This window comes from Cajanus cajan, chromosome 6 (assembly GCF_000230855.2).
Source record: "Cajanus cajan strain Asha chromosome 6, NIPB_CcT2T_4, whole genome shotgun sequence".
In the NCBI taxonomy this organism is placed as follows: Eukaryota; Viridiplantae; Streptophyta; class Magnoliopsida; order Fabales; family Fabaceae; genus Cajanus; species Cajanus cajan.
The window spans coordinates 52,828,465-52,854,020 of record NC_138522.1 but is presented as its reverse complement, the minus strand read 5'-3'; the positions used below and the strand labels follow the sequence as shown (position 1 = coordinate 52,854,020).

General features: G+C 29.9%; 2 protein-coding genes across 3 annotated transcripts; one reads left to right on the top strand and one right to left on the bottom strand.

Annotated features, from left to right (window-relative positions):
- Positions 1-6,845: 6,845 nt before the first annotated feature.
- Positions 6,846-11,450, top strand: ASP3 (aspartate aminotransferase 3). Its single transcript, XM_020361839.2, has 12 exons — positions 6,846-7,194; positions 7,641-7,712; positions 7,951-8,012; positions 8,101-8,184; positions 8,279-8,378; positions 8,482-8,602; positions 8,741-8,904; positions 9,159-9,296; positions 9,522-9,643; positions 10,021-10,115; positions 10,308-10,428; positions 11,206-11,450. The coding sequence occupies exons 1-12, from the start codon at positions 6,979-6,981 to the stop codon at positions 11,288-11,290; spliced, it is 1,380 nt and encodes a 459-aa protein (XP_020217428.1). The 5' UTR covers positions 6,846-6,978; the 3' UTR covers positions 11,291-11,450.
- A 1,989-nt stretch (positions 11,451-13,439) lies between these two features.
- MYB3R-4 (myb domain protein 3r-4) lies at positions 13,440-20,303 on the bottom strand. Of its 2 annotated transcripts, none has more exons than XM_020361717.3 (12): positions 20,100-20,303; positions 19,204-19,403; positions 18,720-18,774; positions 18,473-18,530; positions 18,069-18,163; positions 17,825-17,928; positions 17,483-17,611; positions 15,312-17,031; positions 14,953-15,230; positions 14,584-14,698; positions 14,267-14,500; positions 13,440-13,792 (listed from the first exon to the last, which is right to left on the bottom strand). In XM_020361717.3, the coding sequence occupies exons 2-12, from the start codon at positions 19,278-19,280 to the stop codon at positions 13,673-13,675; spliced, it is 2,985 nt and encodes a 994-aa protein (XP_020217306.1). In that variant the 5' UTR covers positions 19,281-19,403; positions 20,100-20,303; the 3' UTR covers positions 13,440-13,672. The 2 variants fall into 2 exon arrangements, with proteins under 2 accessions (XP_020217306.1, XP_020217307.1); XM_020361718.3 differs by having other exon boundaries at positions 19,204-19,400.
- Between the last annotated feature and the right edge of the window lie 5,253 nt (positions 20,304-25,556).

Genomic DNA, 25,556 nt, shown 5'->3' with positions numbered 1-25,556 from the left:
GTAGATCTTGCATTTAATGTCTTTGATCTTGCATTAAATATTTGCTTGGTGATTTGGGGTTACGTGAAGTCTTTTGTACCGTTTGTATGCTTCTATGTCTGACTTCAACCATAACCTAGGCATATTTGTACTTTTTTTTCATTGTAGCTGCAGATGCGTTGTCTTTTGCTGACTGGTAGGTGTACTTGCTCTGACACATGCAACTTTGACTTGTGGATAAGCGCTAGTCCATTTTTCTTTTCTTTCTTCTTCTATTTTAATGACTTCACTTGTTCTTCTAAGAGTTTGGATGCTAGGTAATTTTTTTTGTTGTGACTTCAGACGTAATCCAACATCTTTTAGTTTTCATTTGTGCATTTGAGTCTCTGTCTGGTCAGTTATGCAAGCTCTTGACTCCATCTGGGATACTTTAACTTAAATTTGTCCATCGTTTGTGGTTTCATTATTTTCCTTCTTATGTTATCTATGTTGTGAAAGAGGCATTGTATTTTGTGGATATCTTTGTCTGACATATTTCCTTCTTTTGATCAACCTTTATCCGGTGTTTAGCTCATTTCTTCTTGGTTCTGGTGTAGAAGGTGATACATGCATATTCTTTATTTTTCAGCTTGTCTGTACTTATGTCTTTATCTGAAACACTAACACATTTGTTAGAGATAACAATATGCATTATATTTGTCTCATTCAAAACCTTACATGAAATTGTTTCGACTTAACATAACATAACACAAACTCGAGTATTCTTAGATTCTACTACCATAATATAAACATGAGTTTTCTTAGATTCATCATTCTCTAACTATATTTAGCTTTATCATTATTGCTTTTGTTTGAAATAATAAAATCGTCCCAAGTCATAAAATTTTATTTTAAGCTGGTCTTTTTTTATTTAATCCATTGTTTTGTTGAACTAAAGATATTACTCCATGTTTGTTTGAAACATTAGTTTCAATTTTATTTTTGTTTGAAACAATATTTTTTATTTTACATCCATTGTTGTGTTTGACATTTGAACCAAAGATAAGTGAATATTTTTTATTAGACTTTATTCTAATGATTCTCTGTATTTTTGCTTATTACTAGAATTCAACGAAATGGCAAGAAAGTTTGATTTGATCAAAGAAATTGATAGTAAAAAAGAAACATGGAAACTTGCTGTTAGAATAATTGATCTGTGGTATGTCCAAAATCGTGGTAGAAGGAGTCTAGAAATGATTATAATGGACTCCAAGGTATTTTTCATATTTTTAACAAATTTTACATGACATTAATGCCATGAACATAACAATTTGTATTTTTAAATCAACCTTGTAAGGAGACAAGATACAAGCAATTGTAAGAAAGGAAGAATTGGATTGTTGGGAGTCGAAGTTGAAAGAAGGAAATACTTATATAATGAACAAATTCAAGGTATTAATTTCAGGTATTTCTTTCACTGTACAATCTAGCATTTTAAATACTTAGTGTGATAAATAGTAGTTTCAACTTAATTGGCTATACTTTTTTGTTGATATTGTTGTAGGTGATGAAAAACAATACCTTAGCTATGATTCATCAGGTCTTCCAAAACATAAAATTAAATTGAAGATTGGGACACCTTTAATGCTTTTAAGGAATTTAGATCAATTTGAAGGATTGTGTAATGGTATTCGCATGATTGTTACAAGACTAGCTAATCATGTCATTGGAGCAAAGATAATGTCTGAAAATTCAAACGAAAGTGAGATTTATATACCACACATGTCTATATCTCCATCATAATCTTCATGGCCTTTTAAGTTGATTGATTAGGAGACAATTTCCAATCATTGTTTCCTATGCAATGACAATTAATAAGTCCCAAGGTTAATCATTAGTAAATGTTGAATTTACTTACCTAGGTCAGGGTTTAGTCATGGACAATTATATGTTGCAATTTCTAGAGTTCAAAACAAACAGGGGCTGAAGATCTTGATTCATGACAAAGAAAATAAATCATTGATGTCTACCACTAATGTTGTTTTTAAAGAGGTCTTCTAGAACCTTTAAAAGTGTTGCAAAATCTTTAATAGGTAAGAAATCATATAGGTATAATTTTTCAATTGTAGTTGTTCTTTTAAAATTTTTACATACAGATACATTTTTGTTTTTCTAATATTTAAATACTCAAAATTTATGTTGCATGATAGAAGATAAGGTTCAATTGTAAAACTTAATTACACAAATTACAATTTGTGAATGCAGGAGCATTTGATGTCATATATACAAATATTGTTATGCGATACTTTTGCAGTTTTAATACTATGCATCTAGGCTTATACCAAACTAGATACAATGGAACCAAACTTCATCAAGCTCTTTTGTGAGTACCAAATTATAAGAGTTTATATAAGTTTTTAACCATATCAAACTTTATCACCTTAAACCTATAATTACTATTTTTTTTTAACTTTTGTGCAATTGCTACATTGATGGAGGATAGACAACAGTTTTCACATGTAGTTAATTGAAGAATATATGCATATTTCTTACATGCAGACACATACACTACTTTTATGACTCATTAGTTGTATTCTTCAATTAAATGCTTTTGATTACATTTATACCACTTTGGGACTCATTAGTTGTATTCCATAAAGACATTTCATGAAAATTTTTTATCTAAAATATTTAATATAAAATATTAAATATTTTATATCTTTTTTTATTTTGATATGTACTAGACTGTTAATTAAATTCTTTTATCTATGCTCATATTTTCATGATTATCCTTTTTTTTAACTAATTTAAAAAAAAATTATCAACTTTTAATTCTTACTACAAAAATATAATAATAAGAACCAACTCAACCCGCACACGCAAAGATAATTATGTAGTTTGGATTAAAAAAAAATAGTATTTAGACCTGGGAAGCGATCCTTCCTGTTCCAACTTCCAAGTTCATTTTCATGTATAAAGATCTGGTCATTAATTTTTTTAATATTTTTTTAAATCTGATATTGTTTTTAATACTATGCATCTAGGCTTATACCAAACTAGATACAATGGAACCAAACTTCATCAAGCTCTTTTGTGAGTACCAAATTATAAGAGTTTATATAAGTTTTTAACCATATCAAACTTTATCACCTTAAACCTATAATTACTATTTTTTTTAACTTTTGTGCAATTGCTACATTGATGGAGGATAGACAACAGTTTTCACATGTAGTTAATTGAAGAATATATGCATATTTCTTACATGCAGACACATACACTACTTTTATGACTCATTAGTTGTATTCTTCAATTAAATGCTTTTGATTACATTTATACCACTTTGAGATCATTAGTTGTATTCCATAAAGACATTTCATGAAAAATTGTTATCTAAAATATTTAATATAAAATATTAAATATTTTATATCTTTTTTTTATTTTGATATGTACTAGACTGTTAATTAAATTCTTTTATCTATGCTCATATTTTCATGATTATCCTTTTTTTTTAACTAATTTAAAAAAAAAATATCAACTTTTAATTCTTACTACAAAAATATAATAATAAGAACCAACTCAACCCGCACACGCAAAGATAATTATGTAGTTTGGATTAAAAAAAATAGTATTTAGACCTGGGAAGCGATCCTTCCTGTTCCAACTTCCAAGTTCATTTTCATGTATAAAGATCTGGTCATTAATTTTTTTAATATTTTTTTAAATCTGATTTTATGATAAAAATACATTACATTAGTAAATCTAGTGAAGGGCTAGGATTTCATCTAATAATAATGTTAATGGAGATCCATTTTCACTTTGACCCGATAAATAGGTAAAAAAAAATTATTCATTGCAAGTAACGTTTGTTTTAGTACTTGTTGAGTTTGCGTTTAACTATCATTCTCATTTGCAAGTTAATATCTTATATAGAAATTTAATTTTTTAAAAATTAATTGAAATATTCATAACTATAAATACTATTGTAAAAGATGATGAAAGAAATTTCAATTTTACGATTTTGAAAAATAAAGTTATAGTAAAACACAATTAATTTTTGTAACATTCCATGCAAATTAGAATGAGAGAGATCTAGAAGTATTAAATACGTGAGACTATATAATTGAGGATGATTTAAAATAAATTAACTAGTACTACCCATTAATGGTTCTCATTTGTGAAAGGTTCTAATAAACAAGAAGTTGAGTGTAGTGTAATTGTTGAGATGTTGAATCTGAGGAGCATTACAAATTGTATAAAAGCAAGTCCTTTCTCCTAATACAATGTGGATTGGAGACAAATTAAATGTAAGCTAATAGATTTATAACATCCCAAACATACTGAAATGCGAGAGATCCAAAGGTTATGTAGGTGGGATACTATATAGTCAGAGTCACTTAAAAAAATTAGTACTACCTATACTAATAAGATGTATTATTTTTTAATAGCTTTGTAGCTCATCATAAGAACTTTATAGTTAAACATGTTTGACTTTAAGCAATTTAAGAATTAGTAACATATAGTGAAAAGTCTTGTGTTAGTTTGTAGAGACGGTTGTTGACCCTAAAAGTGTTTGAACATTGAAAAAGGAAACCCAGGGTTCCGCCCTTTTAGTAAAAGGTTTTGACTAACAAGAAGTTGAGTAAAGTGTCATCATGTGAAGCGTCATAAAGTACATAGTTGTGATGTTGAATTTGAGGAGTGTTAAAATTTACTTAGTAACAATGGAATATATTATATCATATCAAGTTGAAGTCCTTGTCTTTTGGCTTTGAGTTCCCTAATGTTTCAAACCATGAAAGGAAATGTTATTTTTTAAATGAAAAACCAACATATAAGTTAGTGAGGATTTCCATAAAGTAACAAGATGGAAAGGTTTTATACCAAGATGATGCCTATTTATAGGAATTGGATGGTATGTGTCTAATAAAGTTTTCTGAATTGTGTCTTAATTTATTTTTTTCTTATGATCCTTTTATTTTTCATTAAATCATGTATAAATGTTCCATAATTAATATATGATGAGATCATAGAGTAGTTCTCCAAATTATAGTGAGGATGAAACATTTTTAACAAGCCCTATTTTAATTGTAACTTACCTAGCCATAGTGACTCAAACTTAAATGAGGGATATAAAATATGAGATTATGGTTTGAGGTGGCATTAGACTCAACCTCAAAGTGAGTCCTAAACCATAATAAAAGGTCATAAGGATTAAGGCAATGATTAACGAGGATATCTAACCATACTAAAAGTGACTAACTCTCAAACCTACCTACTTTATTAATTCTCATGTAGTGTACAAACATCAACAAGGTGGTCAGGAGAGGAAATTCCACTAAAGATAATCAACTAAATTCCTTAATCGGTGGATATTTCATACTAATAACTAAATTATCCAAAAAATAAATATAATATACAAACATCAATTTGTTGACAAATATTTAGAAAAACTTTTAATACAAACATTAACAAAGTAATCAATATGTCAACAATAATAAAAAAAATTAATATATCAACTAAAGAAATTAACACTTATATATTATTATTTTTTAGAATAATCACTTTCTTGTTAATAATTTTTTAAAAGTTTATTTTATATAAAAAATAATATTTCTATTATTTGAGAAAATATTAAAATGATTTTTGAGGTTTATACTATATTACTCATTTATAAAAAAAAAGTATATTTATTATACTATAATTTATTTTAAAATGTATCACAAACGATGTTTTGATTAAATTTGTATTTTTAAATTTTACGATATAATTATAAATAATGTCCCGTTTTTTATTTTATTTTATTTGTAAAAAAATCCGTTTTCTTAAAAAAATAATTACTTAAAAAAACCATGTATTTGTTTTATTTTTTCAAATTAACCAAAAACTGAAAAGAATATATATATATATATATATATATATATATATATATATGTATATATATATATATATACTTATAATTATATTTATAAATCAGCTACATTTTTTTAAAAAAACATTTATACGCTGTAAGTAAATTAACTTTTAAAATCTTCAAAAAATTAATTATTAGATTATTTTACATGAAAATTACTTTCCTTTTAATATGCAATAAATTAGTCGAATATTTAAATGTATATAAATATAATGTTAACTTGACCCCTGTAAAGTGTGAACAAAGTCATGATCGAATTATATTTAAGTCTAAAAAATAACTTGATTAAAACATTTGGTCTTGAATGTCAGTCCAGTCAAGTAATCACCAACACGAACTATTATTCTTTTTTTTAATGACGAGTGGCACAGAAAACCTTATGTATTTCTATTTTTGCCATTATCTTAAGTCTTTTATATAAAGTAAATAAATGAATATCCTCTTTCAATGTACTAGTTATTAATTTCTTTTTATACTTTTATTTGTGATAAAATTTATTAATGAGATACTTACTCAATCTTCATGTAAGTAAATAGATTTGTTGTCCATTAATAACACAACTACACAAGTCACTATTAATGATAAAAATATTTATCGAGTTAAGTATAATGTGTTTAAAAATAAAATAAAATATATAAAATAACTAATTAAAATTACTCAATCTAATTATTTATATTAATTAATATCAGTGAACTAATTATTTATCTTATTATAATGCTATAAGATAATGTGTTGTCGCCTTGCACGGTGTTAATTCCAACGTGTCTGCTTATGCTAATAATTTATGTTAGAAGGTGGTCTTTGTCACGCTTTTATTGCATCAAGAAAGTTGAAACGACGAGCGGTAAGGTGACCCACCGACTAAACGATACATACGCCGCGACGTGTCAGTCGTCATCATCCATTACATAAAAAGAAAAAAAAAATAAAATTCAGTCTTCTCACATATAAGGGAGAAAAATACGCAGCGCATTGTAATGAAATGAATTAAACGCTGGTTTTCTTTTCAACTTTGTAATTCGTGGAGGGAATACTTTTCTTTTTTCTTTACAGGGACCAACAAAACAAAAAACCCGAGAAAATAGAATTAATACACACATAGATACAGCATGCGCCCACCGGTTATTCTCAAAACTACCTCTCTCTTCGATTCTTCTTATTCTTGTTCTTCACCCAGCGATCGCAGACTCAACACTCTCGCGAGGCATTTCGTTTGCGCTCACAATCCAATGGCTTCTCACGACGATATCTCCGCTTCGCCAACCGCAGCTTCCGATTCCGTCTTCGCTCAACTCGTTCGTGCGCCTGAAGATCCTATCCTCGGGGTATATTCTTTTCTTCTCACAACACTGTTTATTCAAATTCACCGCTACTATATATATATATATATATATATATATATATAATATTTAAATATATAGCGTATCACGTGAGATCGCGCGTTTATTTTTACTTTTTCGTTCTCCGAATTCTCAAGATCGTTCTCTCAACGATCTATACTTCGTGTCAATGTTTTTTTAGTTTTGATGATTATTTTTTTATTGATTTCATTTAGTGAATATAGCCTCTAGGTTTAGATTATTCATTATTGGACGGATTTATCGTTTCCTTGTGTGATCCTACGCTGTGTGTGATTATTACGTATGAATTTCGAAGCAGCACGTTCCTTGTTGCGTTACGTTTGGAAATTTGTTAACGTAAATTTGACTCTGATCATACGAATCGTTTTCGGTTTTTGTTATTAATTGTTGTTTGTGTGGTTGCAAAACAGGTGACCGTCGCTTATAACAAAGATCCAAGTCCAGTGAAGGTCAACTTGGGAGTTGGTGCTTACCGAACTGAGGTGAGACTTGAGAGTGCTATTTGGTTACACCTGTGGTTGTTAGTTGTTAGTTGTCATTACTAAATTATTATGGACGAGATAAACTAGTTTACGTTAATTCAATAATGAAATCGTTGTTGCCATTAATTTGACTACTGAAAATGTTAGTGAATGAATGACTTGTTGTAACTAACGATTACCGAATATATTCATTCGGCTGGTAACTTGTGATTTTTGCTAATACTTTTGATTGTTCCAGGAAGGAAAACCTCTTGTTCTGAATGTAGTGAGGCGAGTTGAGCAGCAGCTCGTGAATGACGTGTTAGTACTTGACTATTCTTTCTTTCTTCTCATATACGGTGATATTATGCTGAACTTTTTATAATGTTCTGTTCTGTGTTATTTTCAGGTCTCGCAACAAGGAATATATTCCCATTGTTGGGCTTGCTGATTTTAATAAATTGAGTGCTAAGCTTATTTTCGGTGCTGACAGGTTAATAATAGAACGATCGTCAGTGGTTTCTTGTTTATAAAAAAAATTCTCTAGTCAGTACCTAATTGTTAATGCTTACGTTTGTTTGTTATAGCCCTGCTATTCAAGAGAACAGGGTTACCACCGTTCAAGGCTTGTCTGGAACTGGTTCATTAAGAGTTGGGGGTGAATTTTTGGCTAAACATTATCACCAAGTAAAGTGCTTTGTCCTTGACTTTTCTCCCCTCTTTGTTCCTTTTAACTGAAATTAATTTGACGGTCCCGTTTTAACTTTTTTTACTGCCCTTGTCTTTTCAGCGAACAATATACTTGCCAACACCAACTTGGGGCAATCACCCAAAGGTTTTCACCTTAGCAGGGTTGTCTGTCAAAACATATCGCTACTATGCTCCAGCAACACGAGGGCTTGACTTTGAAGGTTGGAAATTATTGAATCAAGCTGTGAAGTGTTTGTTACTTATTTTCTAATTTATGTCCAATTTCGTATGGATCCTGATCAATATTTAAAAAAATCATGATGTTTATTTTATGTTAATTTTTACTCTGTTTCTTACAGGACTTATGGAAGATCTTTCATCTGCTCCGTCTGGATCTATTGTTTTGCTACATGCTTGCGCACATAACCCCACTGGTGTTGATCCAACCCTTGAGCAATGGGAGCAGATTAGGCAGCTAATAAGATCAAAAGCTTTGTTACCTTTCTTTGACAGTGCTTATCAGGCAAGCATTTTTAACTTCTTGCTATTCTCCTCTTACCATATAGAAATTTGTGTCTTTACGTTAAAATTACAAAATCCATTCACTTGAAATCCCCTGGATCCCCAAGTTTTGCATGGGCAGAAAAATTCAAACTTAGTGCTTTTAACTTCCTGTTTCTTGCATTGTCCTAGGTGGATCATGTCCGCACAAGAATTTATCTTTACCGTCTTGGATGCCTATTTTTATTTTTAAACTATGATTTTTTTTTTCTATAGGGTTTTGCTAGCGGAAGTCTAGATGCAGATGCGCAGCCTGTTCGTTTGTTTGTTGCTGATGGGGGTGAATTGCTGGTAGCACAAAGTTATGCAAAGAACATGGGTCTTTATGGAGAACGTGTTGGCGCCTTAAGCATTGTAAGATTCACAAAGCATTAAATAGAGACAATGAAGATTTTTTTGTTAGTAATGATAAGTGAATCGTGCATGTTCTGTGTCCCACTGAATCTGATTATTATCTTGATTACTTTTCGAATCTTTGTATCCTTTTAGTGCATATAATGTAATTTATATATTCATTTTTCTTTGATGACCAGAAACCTCTAGTGTGTTTTGATAAGTTTCCCTAATGTTTTCACCTAGGTATGCAAGTCAGCTGATGTTGCAAGCAGGGTTGAGAGCCAGCTGAAACTTGTGATTAGGCCCATGTACTCAAGTCCTCCCATTCATGGTGCATCCATTGTGGCTGCCATTCTCAAGGACGGGTAATGAGCCTAGATTCTTCTGCTTTCTAAGACGAACCAGGCAGAGAAGGATTTGTTTTCGAATATTTTATTATTCTTTCCTCTCTTTTTTTTTTTTTTTTTTTTGTGAAATGGCACAGTGAAGTGGTAATGAATTTTGGATTGTAAGTTGTTGTAACTTCTTCGGTATTTATAGAATTCATGCTTTCAATATATGTTTCATTACCTCTAGAAGGGAGATTCTTGAGAACATTTTACTGGTTGTGATTTCTTCACCACATCTGTTGGTTGTGTCTATATATTTAATACTGCCAAGGAGAAGATCCTACTATGCATTCCTTTGCTATGTGACTTTTTACTGTGTTCAAATTTCCCACCTGTTTTTGCTTCTCTTTCAGGGATTTGTACAATGAGTGGACTATTGAGTTGAAGGCAATGGCTGACCGTATTATCAGTATGCGCCAACAACTTTTTGAGGCTTTACTTTCCAGAGGTAAGTTCCTTTTGCAATTCCTTTAGTTTTGTCTTTTTGGATGGATCTGTATCATTATTGTTGCACCAGTATGCTAGAAGTTATTGTTTGTTTGCTCATTCTTTACACTGACTGCCCTGCTCTGTTATTTCTAGTTTCTGTATCTGTGAAACATAAGTTGCTGTTTTACTTATTTCTCCTTTAACTGAGCAGGCACACCTGGTGATTGGAGTCACATTATCAAACAGATTGGAATGTTTACTTTCACAGGATTGAATACTGAACAAGTTTCCTTCATGACTAATGAGTACCATATATATATGACATCTGATGGGTAAGATACTCTATTTATGATTTCATTGAATGAGTTCAAATGAATATGAAACGCATTTTCTTTTCTTTGTGTTCTTTGCTCCAGTCTAGTGTGAATATGAGCAATGTCCCTCATTATCTTACTTACCATGCATTTGTCAAAAAAATTTTGGTATAAAATAATAAGCATGAAGTTGAATGTGTCCCAATTCTCAAATTGGGGGGGTCACACATTGGAACCCTTTTTGGTGCATTATAATAGAAATATGTGGGACTCGGAAGTATTTTAAGAACTTAATTTTTATTAAAGAAAAACGTAGTTTTTTAAGAAAACTTAGGTGACAAAGCATTTAGAATTTTATTTTTTTAAGAAAACGTAGTTTTTCTTGTCCCAAGTTCTTTTTTGAGTTATCTCCTCGGTGAGCCCTGTTTTCCTGTCCAGCACTCTCACAGGTCATCTCTTTTATAAAGAAATGAAAATTTGTCAAATGACTTCTGCTTTTAAAGATTTTATTTTGTTTCGCTATCAAAAAACGTTCGAAAATCTGCAGAATTAAGATTGATTACTTTTCTATGTAAATGACATTTTTTGCGAATACACGTTGTATTATGATGCATTTTTTTTTTGTTGAGAATTGTGTTGAGGCGATGCAAACTCGGAATTTGCTTTTGCTATCTTTTGTTGTTAATCTTTGCCTGCATTATGAGCTAATATTTCACAGACAACCATTATGCATAGTTATGCTTCTATGCCGATATTTCAGATGACTTAACAAGCATTGCTTATGTTATGTTGCAGGAGGATTAGCATGGCTGGTCTGAGTTCCAAAACAGTGCCACATTTGGCGGATGCGATACATGCAGCTGTGACCCGAGGTGTCTGAAACATGTTGCAGACTGCCGTTTTCATCTTGCTCCCTAGTCCCCATAGGTGGGCTTCTATTATTTTTGTGTAATAATTGTCAACATCAACAATGATACCTATTTTTGTTGCGAGACTAGAAGACAAAATCTTAGCATTAACATTTTTGTTTCGTTTCTTTATTTGTGACGTGATCAAATATTCGCTGGATCAGTTTTGGCTAAAAGTTGGTAAGATAGACTCGTGATGGTATATGGATTCAAGTCTTGGTTATTAAAATAAAAATAAAATATGTAAATATGAGAGTGCTGTTGTATTAAATGAGTGAATATCTTAAATACTCGTATACTACAAGGTTGAGAATGACTGGTAGAGAAAAAAATGATAAGATATTTATAGTGGAAAAAAAGAGAGAATTAGTTTCTGGTAGTTTAAGATGAGTAGAGAAAGACAAGTAGAAGAATTAATTAGAAGAGGAGATTATATGTACGATAGTTCTAGCATTAGAGGTTTAGAGAATTTTGAAGTATTATTTATTATAAGTGAAAATATTAAGAATGGCTTAAAAATTGACATTTCGTACATACATAGAATATTATGATATTTATTGATCATTACGATTGATTATTGCAAAAAATTTCTCATTGTTTTCATTGATATTGTATGATAATCTTTGAAGATAGGAATGCTTTCTCATATATTTAAGAGTTGTATCGAGCACTTGATATTGCTCAAGTTCTAGGGAGGATGTTAACATGAAAACAATGATTGACATAAAATTAGTTTGATCATCTCAAACAAAATGATTTTCCTTATATTTAGTGTTGGTTATTAAAAAAATTATTGTTATACTTTTTCTTATAGTTTAACTTTCTTAATTAATGTAATTAGAACAATGATTTGATCACAAAATCATAACATCAATTAAGATTTATTTTTTTCTTTTATATCTTAGTTTTACTTGTGTGTGCACACAGACATGAATTACAATGAAAATATAATATACATTCCTTCTACATTTTTGTTTCTTACAAGTATTTCTTAGTAAGTGAAATCAATCTCTCATATGATACAATCAAAGTCTTAAGTATGGGTTTCTCTTAATTATTTTTTTTTCATACACTTAAATTTTAAGAATGAATTCAAGATTCCTTTTCTTAGTTCAACACATGTTGGTTTGTTAGTTGCCTTTCGAAAGCATGAAGTTTTGAGCTTTCCGTGCTATTACAGGTGGATCCTGGAGTTTTTTTTTAGTGGGACAAAAAAATAATTTATAATATTTTACAAAAGAAAAATAAACTTCTATAAAAATATGACAAAAAATAAACTTCAAAATAAACAATTGTCCTCTAAGCATTTATATATTTATGAAAATAATGTATGATTTTTTTATTATAGATATCTGTCTGTATTTTTTGAAAATAATGTATGATTTATTTGTATATGTAAACAATTTATCTGCATCTAATCAAACAAATATTCATTTTTGTAAAAAAAAAAAAAAATCATCTCTAGTACATTAAATTTTTTCCAAAATTCAATTCTATGAAAGATTTTTCAATTGTAAAATCAAAACTAACTTTTAAAGTAGATATATCATTTGATATTTCAAATTTTCACCACCATTTCAAATCATTATCCCATTTCACTTTGAAAATTTATCATCTCTCTTTGAATGTAATCAAACAATTATTCATTTTGTAAAAAAATACCATCCCTAGTATTATTTCACATTAAATTCTTCACAAAATTCAATTGTATAAAAGATCTTTCAATTGTTGCGATTGTAACAAGTAAAATCAAAACTAACTTTTTAAGTAAATATATCATTTCATGAACAATATGTTTTCAAATTTCACCACCATTCCAAATCACTAATCCTATTTTACTTTGAAAAAAATTTATCATAAGAGTTAATATCTATGATAAATGTTTTAAAGCCACTATCAAGTCGTATAAATATCTTTAGATTAAAAAATTATCTTGTATGTGAATCCCCCCATGCTTGCTCTTATTTCCCATACCTTCATCTGTTTTTTTTTTTCTTTTCTTTTTTATCCATACCTGTTTGTAGGTGCTGCAGACATTTGGTGACATTATACTGCTTCCAGACTTTTTTTATAATATTTGTTTAGAATATAAAGATGCTATGAGAAGCTTATTCACGCAGGTAGAGAAGTCTAAATCGTTTCATGTATATTTGCTTACTATAGAGGCGACAATTTAAGAATCGAGAATGTTACAAACTGAAGTAGATTACAATTACAAATTCAAGTCTCATAACTGTAAGCTAGACAACAAAAATTAAAATTATAAAAAATAGTAAACTATATATAAAATATACTTAAGGATGAAGAGGACAACATCTGGAGACTTTAGCATTACAGTGCACGAGCAGGAGCAACTATCTAAAGCCCTTCAACAAATACGAAGACGGGCTTGAGAAACTCATTGCTGAGGTTTTGCTGTTTTCACCCTTCACCGGAGTTCCACATTCGCTAAAGTCAAGTATACGCCGCTCCACCTGCAAGCCAATAAACTCCTTTATGATGAAACATTAGGAGATCTATATTCTCTATGAGGTTAAATATATTTTGAGTTAACGAACTTTTGTCAATTTTTATTTTTAGTTCTCAAACAATTATTTTTTATACTAATTTTAGTCTTTAAATTTTTGTCAAATTTCACTTTTAATTTTTGAACTTTTTATTCTATTAGCATTTTATGCTTGGTGTCGAAATATTTTATTCATGAAAATAAATTTCAAGCCTAAAGTCAGATAAAATTTGTTCAAAGATTAAAAACAAAATTCGATAAAAATTCATGAGTAAAAACATATTTAATCTTTATGTTATATTTGTGTTTCTCTTACCATCAGTTTCATGATGAAATATCAGTAGATCTAAAAATGTTTCAACTTTTCAACAAAAAGTTGACTTGTGGGAATGGACAAGGTGAATATGTGAATCAAAGGACAAAGGTTGAAGTTAAACTTTACCAAAGCACTTGAAGCCAACTGAGAATGGTTCCTGTGCTGATTCTGAGGATCGATATTTTCCTGGTCTCCATCCCTGTCGATTCCAGACGCATCTTTGGGTAACGCCTTCGGAGTTTCATTTCCTAAAATCTCATGAGCACTGGCATATTGAGCAGCAGTTTGTTCACTGATCTGTTTCATCAATCCGATTGCATCGTAGCTTCTGTCACCAGGGCTCAAGAAATACCCAAAATCCTGTAAAAATGATCTCTGTTTTTATTGTAATGAAATTAAAATCTACTTCAAGAGAAATAATTGTCCAACAGAATCTTTAGTACCTCAATTGTAATTTCAGTATCAATCCTGGGGCTAGACAAAAAAGTGCTGAAGGGCCAAGGAGATTTCCATGCCGAAGGAGATTCAATGCTTTTCCTAAAAGGTGTTCCACCAAATCTGAAATGCAACAAGCAGTCAGAAACACTGCGCATTGCCACAGAATAATTTGACAATCAAAGCGACAGAGCAATGACATTGGAGTCCAAAACGTTGCAAATAAGAAAAACTGGATGGACGAATTTTTCAAGTGCGGCATAATGACAGAATTTTTCAAATGCCAGTTTCATTATAAAAGCACTCAAAAAATAATGGGAAATGGAAACAGTGGGCGGTAATACCAAAATGATAATAATTATTTTAAAGAAAATTACATGCTACATGTTTCAAGATCACCATCTTTTGCAGTGTGATCACCCGAATTGTCCCCTGGGCCTGATGAACTGATAGACTGTACACAAGTAACAGCAACTGAAAGTCTTTCACGCTCCTTTATCCAAACAGATGGTGAGTTGATCCTTGAGCCTGAACCTTTTTTAGTTCTAGCACTCAAAGTAAGAACTCTCTCTGATTTTAATTTAACTTGACCAGGAGAATACAGTAGCAGGTCATTCATATCATGTTCAACCAAAATTCCAGAAGGTTGTTGCACCTGACAAACACAATAACGACAGAGATAAGTATATATTTACAAATTTTGGATAACAGCTTATTACAAGAAAATAATACTTACAGTCTCAGCAGCAGCACTAACGTCATTCTTTATCTCAGAATCAGCATCAAGAGGTTGCTGCTGCTTAATCTCATCCTGAGAATTACTATCACCTAAATCTTTTTCTGACTTTTCGTCATCCAAAATTGCAGACTTATTTTTCTCCACTCTAACAGCTTGTCCACAATTCTCTTTATTATCTTCAACAGAGGCACCAGAGTCCCCTTTATGTACTGAAGATGGAGGAAGCGAATCTCCTCCCTGGGTCTCATTGTCATCAAACATGACATCCAATCGGGAAAAGTTTTTTATCAAGGTTGATGTCATTTCAATCTCAAGTTTCTTGTCAATTCTTTTGTCTGATAGTGGAGATAAAAGCTCTCGGTTACGTTTCTTTAATATAGATGGTGTACTGGTGAAGGTTTTAGCTGCACTTTTCAACAAAGCATCTGGACTACTGCCATGGGAAGGCGAGTCCCATAATCTAAAAGGAGTTAGACAGTTCATAGAAGACATCATAAATTGGCGGATACCTAGGGGACTGAATTCTTGCTGCATATCACCCCCAGACTGTACAAGATCACAGCTTAAGAAAGGAATATCCAAGCTTGCTGGAAAGCGGGGAGGCTCATAACATAGAGCACCTGTTTCCTCCTGTTCTGTATGCACATTTGACTTTTCATCCGTTGGATAGGAAGTTTGCTCAACGTCTGATCCACAGCCAAAACTATTTACAGGGACCAATTTTGAATTATCTTGCACAACATCTGATGGCTCTTGCATTTCCGCGCTGTCTATCCTCTGGATACAAGGAGAACTGGATAAGTCATTGGCATAAATTATGTTATCTTGTGTTCTGGAGACAAACTGCTGATCCTCAGACCCAACCAACTGATTGACTTCGGTAGTATACACATGTTGATACCTATCACCAGTAGAAGAAACCCCTGATGGGACAGATGGTAATGATGACTGACCAAGAAATGAGCTGCATCCTGTCAAGTCAATCATGTTTACACCCTTATTATAATCTCCAGAAGAAAAGCATTCATCGTTTATTGCCTCTGAAAACAGAATTCTGCAACATTCCTCATCAGACATCAACATTTGTTCTGCTTTAATTGATTCCAGAGAAGTAACACTTAACCCCACCGAAGTCTGAAACGGAACATTCACCATGTCATGACTTTCACTGGGAGCTATGCAATCATTTTGCAACTGCGATGAATCCTGCACATAGTCCAGGGAGGAAATATTGGTCAAGTCAGTTAAATCAAGCCGACTATCCCCATTTATGGAATTCATAGGATTGAGAGAATATTTCTGCTCAATGAATTGGGAATTGCAAATCTCATGGCCTGTCATGTCTGGAAGAGATGCGGTAACTTCATCCAGAGACACATAATATGGCTCTGAACAGGATGCTTGACTATGTTCTTCATTTGGCCTGTACTCATCCCCAGTTTGTAAAACAACACTGCTTGTCTCTCTGGCTGACGACAAGTGACCAGCATTAGCTGACTCCTGGCTACACTGCGAAACTTCCTCTCCATCTATCCCCCTAGGACAATTGTCATCTCCATTCCGCTGCAACATCGAAGAGGTTGAAGCAATAGGTTGATTCGAATTTCCAACAACTGGTGGTACAGTTTGTAACTGAGTAAGCAAGCCCGATGCCAAGTAGGACTCCAATTTTTTTTTGACAGAACTGTTCCAATGGTTTTTTATAGCATTGTCTGTCCTGTTGCCACATAAGCACTAGTACATCACAAATCCAAATACTTATTTAAACGGGACAAAAATGAAACGAAACTGCACATAGAAAACCAGGAACACTCGGGTGACAAAATTGGGATCTCCTGCAGTTTACCGCAGGGATCCTGTATAAAAAAGAGAAACATACAAGAATTTTATTGATAAATGTTGGTCTATCTGTTTCTCTCTCCCACCACACCCCAGTACTTTATATGAAACTGTGATTCCAAAATGAAGTGAAGTGTTGAAAATATACCTTGAGAGCCTAATAATAAAAAGTTTGTGAGGTTTTTTGCATAACATATCTCTTATTTTTGTAAAATTATTTTTCTTGAAAGAAAAAAAAAAACAGAGCCATGGTTGCATGCCCCTCCTCCCTCTCCCCTCAATCGTCTCCTTTTTTATTTTTTAAAATAAGGAATTCAATATGTATTTACCTTCCAGGCAATAACTTCGCTAATTCCGCCCATCTGTTCCCATAAACCTGATGTGCACGTATGAGAGCCAACTCTTCTTCCTGCGTCCATGCTTCCTTATTTATAGTAGGATTAAGATGATTATGCCACCTATACATTTTACAAATTACATAAATGAGAATTAACTACACCCTCGAAATTCTCCAATATGATGTATGTACGTATATACGATGCAACAAGGATAAAGATAGTCTGAACACAAATATGTAATTATTATACTCTAATTTATCATTTTTTGACAAAAAAGGTACATTAATGATGCTTGTGTCTTGCACAAAATAATAGAAATGCAATATCCCATACCTTTCTCGACATTGCTTGCCGATACGTCCAGGTAAGTGTTGTGCGATAGTAGACCACTTTTTAGGCCCGAATCTATTCACCAAATCAATAATTATTTCATCCTCCTGTTTGCATTCAGATTCGATAGGTAAGTTCAGATTAGATATGTAAATAGAAAATTGATACAATCTAATACCACGTCAGAATAAATACCAGCATGTAGAGATAAAATCAACACGGGCAAGAAATGGAAAGTAGAGATTACCTCTTTAGACCACGGACCTTTGACAAGTTCTGGATTCAAGACTTTCTGCCACCTATGCAAACATTGTACATCCGTTCTATCCTTGAAGCACTCCGCTACAAACAAATTTGGCAATCAGAACAAGTCACATAACAAAATATTGCATAAATTAACAAGTGCTTACTGCTTAATATGTTAACGTGTTTGTTGCGAAGATTATTAAAAAGAACATATATAAACGAGAAACACAGTTGAATTACAAAAGTGGTCGATTGGACCAAAATATAGATCCCCACGAAACGTAGTCCTTTTTACCCCATTATATCTTCCCCGTTAAGCATGCATATTAAGGTCCGCTTTCAAACATAATTTAATCAGAATTGAAAATGCACACTATATAAGAGGGTCCGCAACCTAAATATTACCTATTTTTTTCCAGTTCTTTCCTTTAAAACGTTGAACTGCCTTCCGCAAAATTTCGTCCTGCAAAAACAAAACACACGAATATCACCTCATAAACCTGCTTAACTTCACCAGATACATAACTTTATAGAGCTAATAAAACATTACCAGTATATAAAAATACAAGTTGAGTAAAGGAACTTTGTATCACAAGCAAAACATTACCAAACTTCCAAAAGATGAAATAGTTTAAAGTTTTTAAAAACCCACCTCCTCAGGTGTCCATTGTCCTTTTGTAGAGCGCCTCGTAGGGCCAGTAGTCCTCCTACATATATGTATTATATCGTAAGAGAAAATCTACTTCATCTCTTCATAGAAACAACCTACTACAGTTACCTATAGAGGTTTCTTTTGTCTTTGTTTTTATATACGGGAACATTATTTGTTTAAGAGAAAGCAAGAATAAAGTTGGAGCATTAAAAAAAAATTAGGAAGATAAGGATCTCAATCCTCAACCCTGTTAATAAATTATTCCCCAAAAGAAAGCAACAAACAGCTCCACATGTAAACATGTCAACTGTTAAGTGCTGAAGATGCTACAAGAAATGCCTTGTAGCTAGAGAGAAACGGACCAAACAGCGACCAATATTTATTTCACTCACTCATCACGCTAATGTTAAAGGCCTGTCTTAGATTAAAAGAACAAAATGTATTGTTAAGAATGTAGTGAAACAAAGACGATTTTGAAAATTACCCTTGCAGAGCTCTAATTTTCTGAACACCATCTATAACCCCATCTGATGCAACGGGGATTGTCCTATCGACTTCCATAGTTTGTTGGCAGATAACTAAAATAGCATTCCCCAATTCCCACTAGACTGCAATTCTCTCTCGTATGGCTTCTCCAAATCATTATAGTACCTCCCTCAATTAAGAAATCGCATAAACAAACTTCTGCAAAGAAACACAAGTCAGGATAAGTTAAAAGCAAAAAAAAATCAAGGAATTTTTTCACAGCCAAACAATTTAATAAAAAGAAATTCAAATCCAAAAAAAAAAAAAAAAAAACAATACATCACCATTTCTGAACATTTTCCACTTGTATCACACTCAATTACATAATCCAGTACTAAATTTACAGTGGAAGAACACTAATCCATTTTCACATTTTCAACGTCACAATCACAAATATGAAAAGCACAGAACAATTTAAATTAACGTTGTTCAATCTCAAAATCCAACAAAGATTCCTAAAATTATCGGTGAACAAGATCGAAGTCAAGAAAACTTGATTTCAAGATTGGGGAATCCTTCCTTAACCAAACAATTTCATAAAAGCATATTTGAATCTTCAACAAATTTAATATATCACCATTTCCGAAGCGTTCACCACTTGAATCATACAGATAAACATCCACCCGATGGCTCAATTACACAATTGGGTAGAAGGCCAATCCACAATTTCAAAATCACAAATAAGATTTCAAAATTAAAAATAAAAAACACAGCAATTCAAATTTAAGATGTTCAAAACTCCGAATCCACCGAAGAATCGTAAAATTCTACCAAAAACAAGATCTAAGACTCGGAAGAGAACCGGAGAACCAACATGCGAATGAAATCGAATATGACCGTTGGAGACACACTCACCCAATAAGACTCAGAATGCGAGAAGCGGAGGAAATGGATGATGCGATCGAAACGGTGCGCATTTGCCGATCCAAACTTGAATGAGACAGAAGAAAGATCTGCAAATGCACATCAAGCACCACAATGCACAATGGAGAATTGAAAATGGAAAAAGAGAGTTAAACGCTACTGCTCTCTATTCAAACATAAAGAGGCGGACTCTTGAGTTTCAAACCCTATGCTTTAAAGTTCGAATATCTTTCAAAAATGGACGCTTAAGATCAGGACACGTCAGAATAAAGTTTTTATTGCGTACATTTTTTTTTCTTACAAAAAGTACCAACGGACAAGTTATTTTTAAAAAAGATGCTATTTAATTCTCTTTTTCTTTTTTCAAATTTCTACTACTCATTCAATTCTTTATTTGTTGTGGACCTCACCCTATTTCTACAATAAATAAAGTAATTAATACTATTCAATTTACATTAATATTAACAATTTATAATTATTTATTAGTCAAAGATTTAAGAACACGGTTGATAGAGTTTGAATTTTTTTTAACCAGTTTTTTATTCATACACTTAATATTTATGGATATAAAGAAGACACTTAATATCTACACACAAAAAATAATATAAAGTCCAGTTTATTTAATTCTTTTAATGTGATTTATTACTTATTTGTATATTTGTCCAAACTATTTTTTATAAAAAAAAGTAATGTTCTATTTTTTTTAAGCAAATATTCCTCCATTTTAGAATCACTTTTTATATTATGGTACTTATAGGAGTATCTTACTGCTAATATGTGTAAGGATAATTTCTGATATGTAAGAATGACTGCAATTTAAAATTTTAGTATGCAAATTAAAGACAATAATAAATATATTTTTTATACAATTTTACTAAAATAACTCTATTATTTTAATAAATATATTATTTTTAATTATTGTGGTTAAATAATATGAGAGAATAAATTTAAAAAAACTAATATAGCATTAAAAGTTTCAATTATTTTAAGATTTTTTTCATATGTTAAATCAGTTAATTTAGAAAGAAAAAAATTTTCTTTCTAATTTTTATAAAAAGAAATAATTTTAAATAAACTAACCTAATATTAACACAAAAATTTAAATTTTTACAATAAATTAAGGATTATATTGAGTTATGATTTTAAAATATATTATTTTAGCATAAAAATATATCATAGATTTTAAAAGATTTTGGACAAATGTAATAATTTTTAAGAATTTTTTATAAATAAAAAATACTTATAATCAAAATTTTAATGAATTTCTATTGTAAGAATTTATATGATTCAAAAGAAATTTATGACATTTAAGGATGATATGATTTTTAAAAAAAAATAATATAAGTCAATAAGAAATATTGTAAATGATAAATATATTTTTAATCTCTTAAATTAAGAGTAAAATTATTTTTTATTCCTCAAATTTAAAATTATTATTTGTAATCTTATAATTCTAAAAAAATATTATTTTAGTTTCTCATGTAGTCAATAACATATCTAAACGTAAAAGATTAAGACAGTTATGTAATATTAATTAAATTTAAGGAGACTAATAGGTAAATTTTATATAACAATATTTGATAAATTCATTAACAAAATTTAAATATAATAACTAAATACAAAATTTTTAAAATTATAAGGACTAAAAATTAACCATTTTAAATTTGAGAGACCAAAAATAAATTTATCATAAATTTAAGAGACTAAAAACATATTTAAATTTTATTTTATTTCTTTTCTTAGGTTACACATACTTGATTCAAAAATAATTTTATATTATAATTTATCGATATTAGTAACAATATCAATATATTTATCACGGAAATTTTTGATAATATAATATCTGTAGTATATATATTTCTTAAATTTTGGTAACTTTTTTTGACGATGATAAAAATAATATATCCTTTTTTTTAATTCAACTATTTAGTTTTATACATATTACTTTTTTTTTTATCAGAAAGCAACATGAATTTTTTTATTAAAAAAATGGCATTTTCCCCTTTTCCTTAGATCTTTTAAGTTGACAGTATAATTTAAGCAGATGGCGGGCTATTGTTTTTATATTGCTCAAGTTTATTCTTACAGAGGCAAAATTAACTATATTTTTTTACTTACTATTCATTACATAAAGAATTAATAAATAGAACATATTAAAAACAAAATTAAGATATATTATAAATACATTTTTAATAAAAGAAAATATTTTTTAAAGTTTTTTATATCATTATAACATTAATTAATATTTATTAAAAAAAATTGTCACATCATGAGACTATGGATAATATAAGAAATGATAAGATAAAGATAATAATGATTCTTTATAATTAAATTTTAATTTATTTTATTTAAAATATAAATGTTTTATTAATAAGCCATAATGTAATTTTTTTTTTATAAAAAGTACCAACAAATTAATTTTATCTCTTAAAAATTGATCTTCAGCATATTCCACATAATTTGTTCACAAGAATTTAGAAATAAAAATAAAAGGCACAAATGACTGTCACAAAAATAAATTTTTATCATAAACTAAAATTAGTTTATCTATAAATTAATTTGTAAGAAGATGAAATAGATACTAAAAGAAATGATGCATCAATCTTGGAAATGAAACAAGGTAATGGAACAATATCATTATTCTAGGTCTACCTACATTAATCGAGGTTAGTATCGGGCGCATTTAACATAAAGGAAATAGAAGAAAGAATAAATACTAGTTTGAATACAGATATATAACGGGTATTTATTATAGTTTTTTAATGCGATTGTTTATATATATATATATATATATATATATATATATATATATATACTTTTTTATTTAAAAAATAATATATTTAAAAAAAATTAATAAAATAAATATATGTTTAAATAATTATATGTATAAAATTTAAGTTTATATGACATGTTCATTTATTTGATGTCCGTCAAATTTTCGAAGGAGATTAATTATTATGATGAAGAATACTCCTTGATAATAAATTATTTTTTTAAAAGTTTGATTATAATATATATATATATATAATATATATATATATATATATATATATACATTAATGCTCACATATATAATGTAACATATTAATTTTTTTTGATAAAATAGAATTTACAGCATGCATGTTTACCTTTCGTACTTTCTATTTATTATATACGTTGATTAGAAAAAATAAAATAGTGAAGATTATAAGATTTATGTTTTATTTAGAATTTTTATTATCAATATATTTTAAAATAAATTATTTATATTAGATATTAAAAACATGTTTATATCATAAATAAATTAAACTTGATTTTTTTATAAAATTTAACATATTATTTTTATATTTTTATTAGTGTTAGATTATTATAAAGTAAACTTTTAGAATTATAGTTCTAACCAAACATTTAAAAAAATACCTATAATAGATAAATAAGTCATACTTAGAATATATACTTTTAATGAAAGTTAAGCTCAAACCTGTTAAATTATAGTATAGCTTAGTGTGACCTAATTATTTTCATCTCTAATTGTAATCATAGATATAAAAACTTGTAAAAAATAATTATGATATATATTTATACTTTTAAAAGTTATATATAAAATTTTTAATACTACAAATATATGACTAAGTATTATTTCCACTATCTAAAGTATATATATATATATATATATATATATATATATATATATATATTGTATGCAGCCGCGTTAAATCTTAGGGCCAACTATCTCACCCTTTGAGGTGCCTCTAAAGTAGCAAGGAGATTAATCACTGCTATCAGTAATAGATACTCCACGAACGAACAAAAAAAATAAAAGTATATATATATATATATATATATATATATATATGTGTGTGTGTGTGTTGAGTATAAATATATAGCTTGTATTGGTTGTTTAACAAATGCTAATTTGAGTATGGATATATAATTACTAGACACGTTGGTATGATGATTTTGAAACATTAAAAAAGAGGTTACCAATGTAGTAGATATGATACAATCATGCACAAATGCTAGTGGAGCTTTGGTATTTCTAAAAAATTGTTTCAAAAATGTGAATTGTATGTTTATAAGAGTTCACAGGTGGCCTAAGCACTTAGCGGTCTTGCTGTATTGTGTTTCATGGTGAACAAGTGATCTGTGAGGGGTCAGGGGTGACAACGTGGTTTAGTTTGTATTGTGCATCACAATTTGTAAAAGGAAAGATAAATAGGTGAGAATGGATGGAGTATATACCGGACTACCAGTTGTTCTCATTGTCTTTCCTTAAAGATGTACCAATTTTGATAGGGAGACATGTGTTATGAGATCACATCCTCTTTTTTTTTAATCTTCCCTATGGATTATGAAAATACCATTTGGGGCCTAGTAATAATAATAGTTTTTTTTACTTATAAAAGAATATATTTTAGAAACTCTCCTACATTAATTTTAAAAAAAAATTAACTTTAACTCACACAGACTATTTTTATAAGATAAATGTATATCATTTTATTTTCTTATTCGATAAGTTTATCCAAATAAAACATCAATTCTGCATTTTCTACCTTTGTGAGACATTGATACCCCGTCAGATTCCCCTTTTTACAAAATTCGACGGATGAAATGGATAAAAAAAAGGCAATGATCAACATGAGGGTTAGAATTTAGAAACAATCATACTTTTGAGATAAAATGTGACTTCAAATGGAGCAGCTTACTTGAAATTTAATTTAATTTTTAATTTTCCTCAAAACACAATCAACGTCATTTGGAGTGTAATTAAGTGGCTTCAACACTAAACATTTAAGTGCACTCACTTCTATAACTCTATTTAGTGTTGAGAATTTAATTTCTTTTTAATGACCTGAAGATTACATTTTCAACCGCTCGGAAATTTTCTATCCACCTCATCTTCCCCTTTCTACCATTCTCGTTAGCGCTTTATTCCACCTTCACTCAATTACTAATTATGGAGTTACAGAAAAATGCACGAAGACAATAAAGCACTGCAAGAATGCCACTCCACCTTGCTGTCTTGTGTTGAATTTTTACTTATTTTATCTGGGTGTTGCAGATTTCATTTTTATATTAGTGAAGATAAAACAAGAATGCAAAAATTAGAAAGCATGAACCAAAGAACACATTAAACACAACGAGTTGCAGGATTTTCATGGTTGCAACTAGACTCCCTTAGTCAAAAGATAAAGAAAAAACGCGTACGATTCTCGAGAGGTAATCTTATTTCATGAAATTAATGTCAGAAGGGCCATAAAGGGAGAATAAAAAAATACGGCACTCACAACTACACGCACATTTAAATATATAAATAATTTTGAATTATATATATAGGATGGCGAGTTTGGGTACAATAAAATCAATTAATTTACCGTGTCAAAAATTTTCAACTTTTTATCCAATCATCTTACTCTGATATTCTATTCTACATCATTAGGTTAACTGTGAACCTCAAACGAGAGAAAA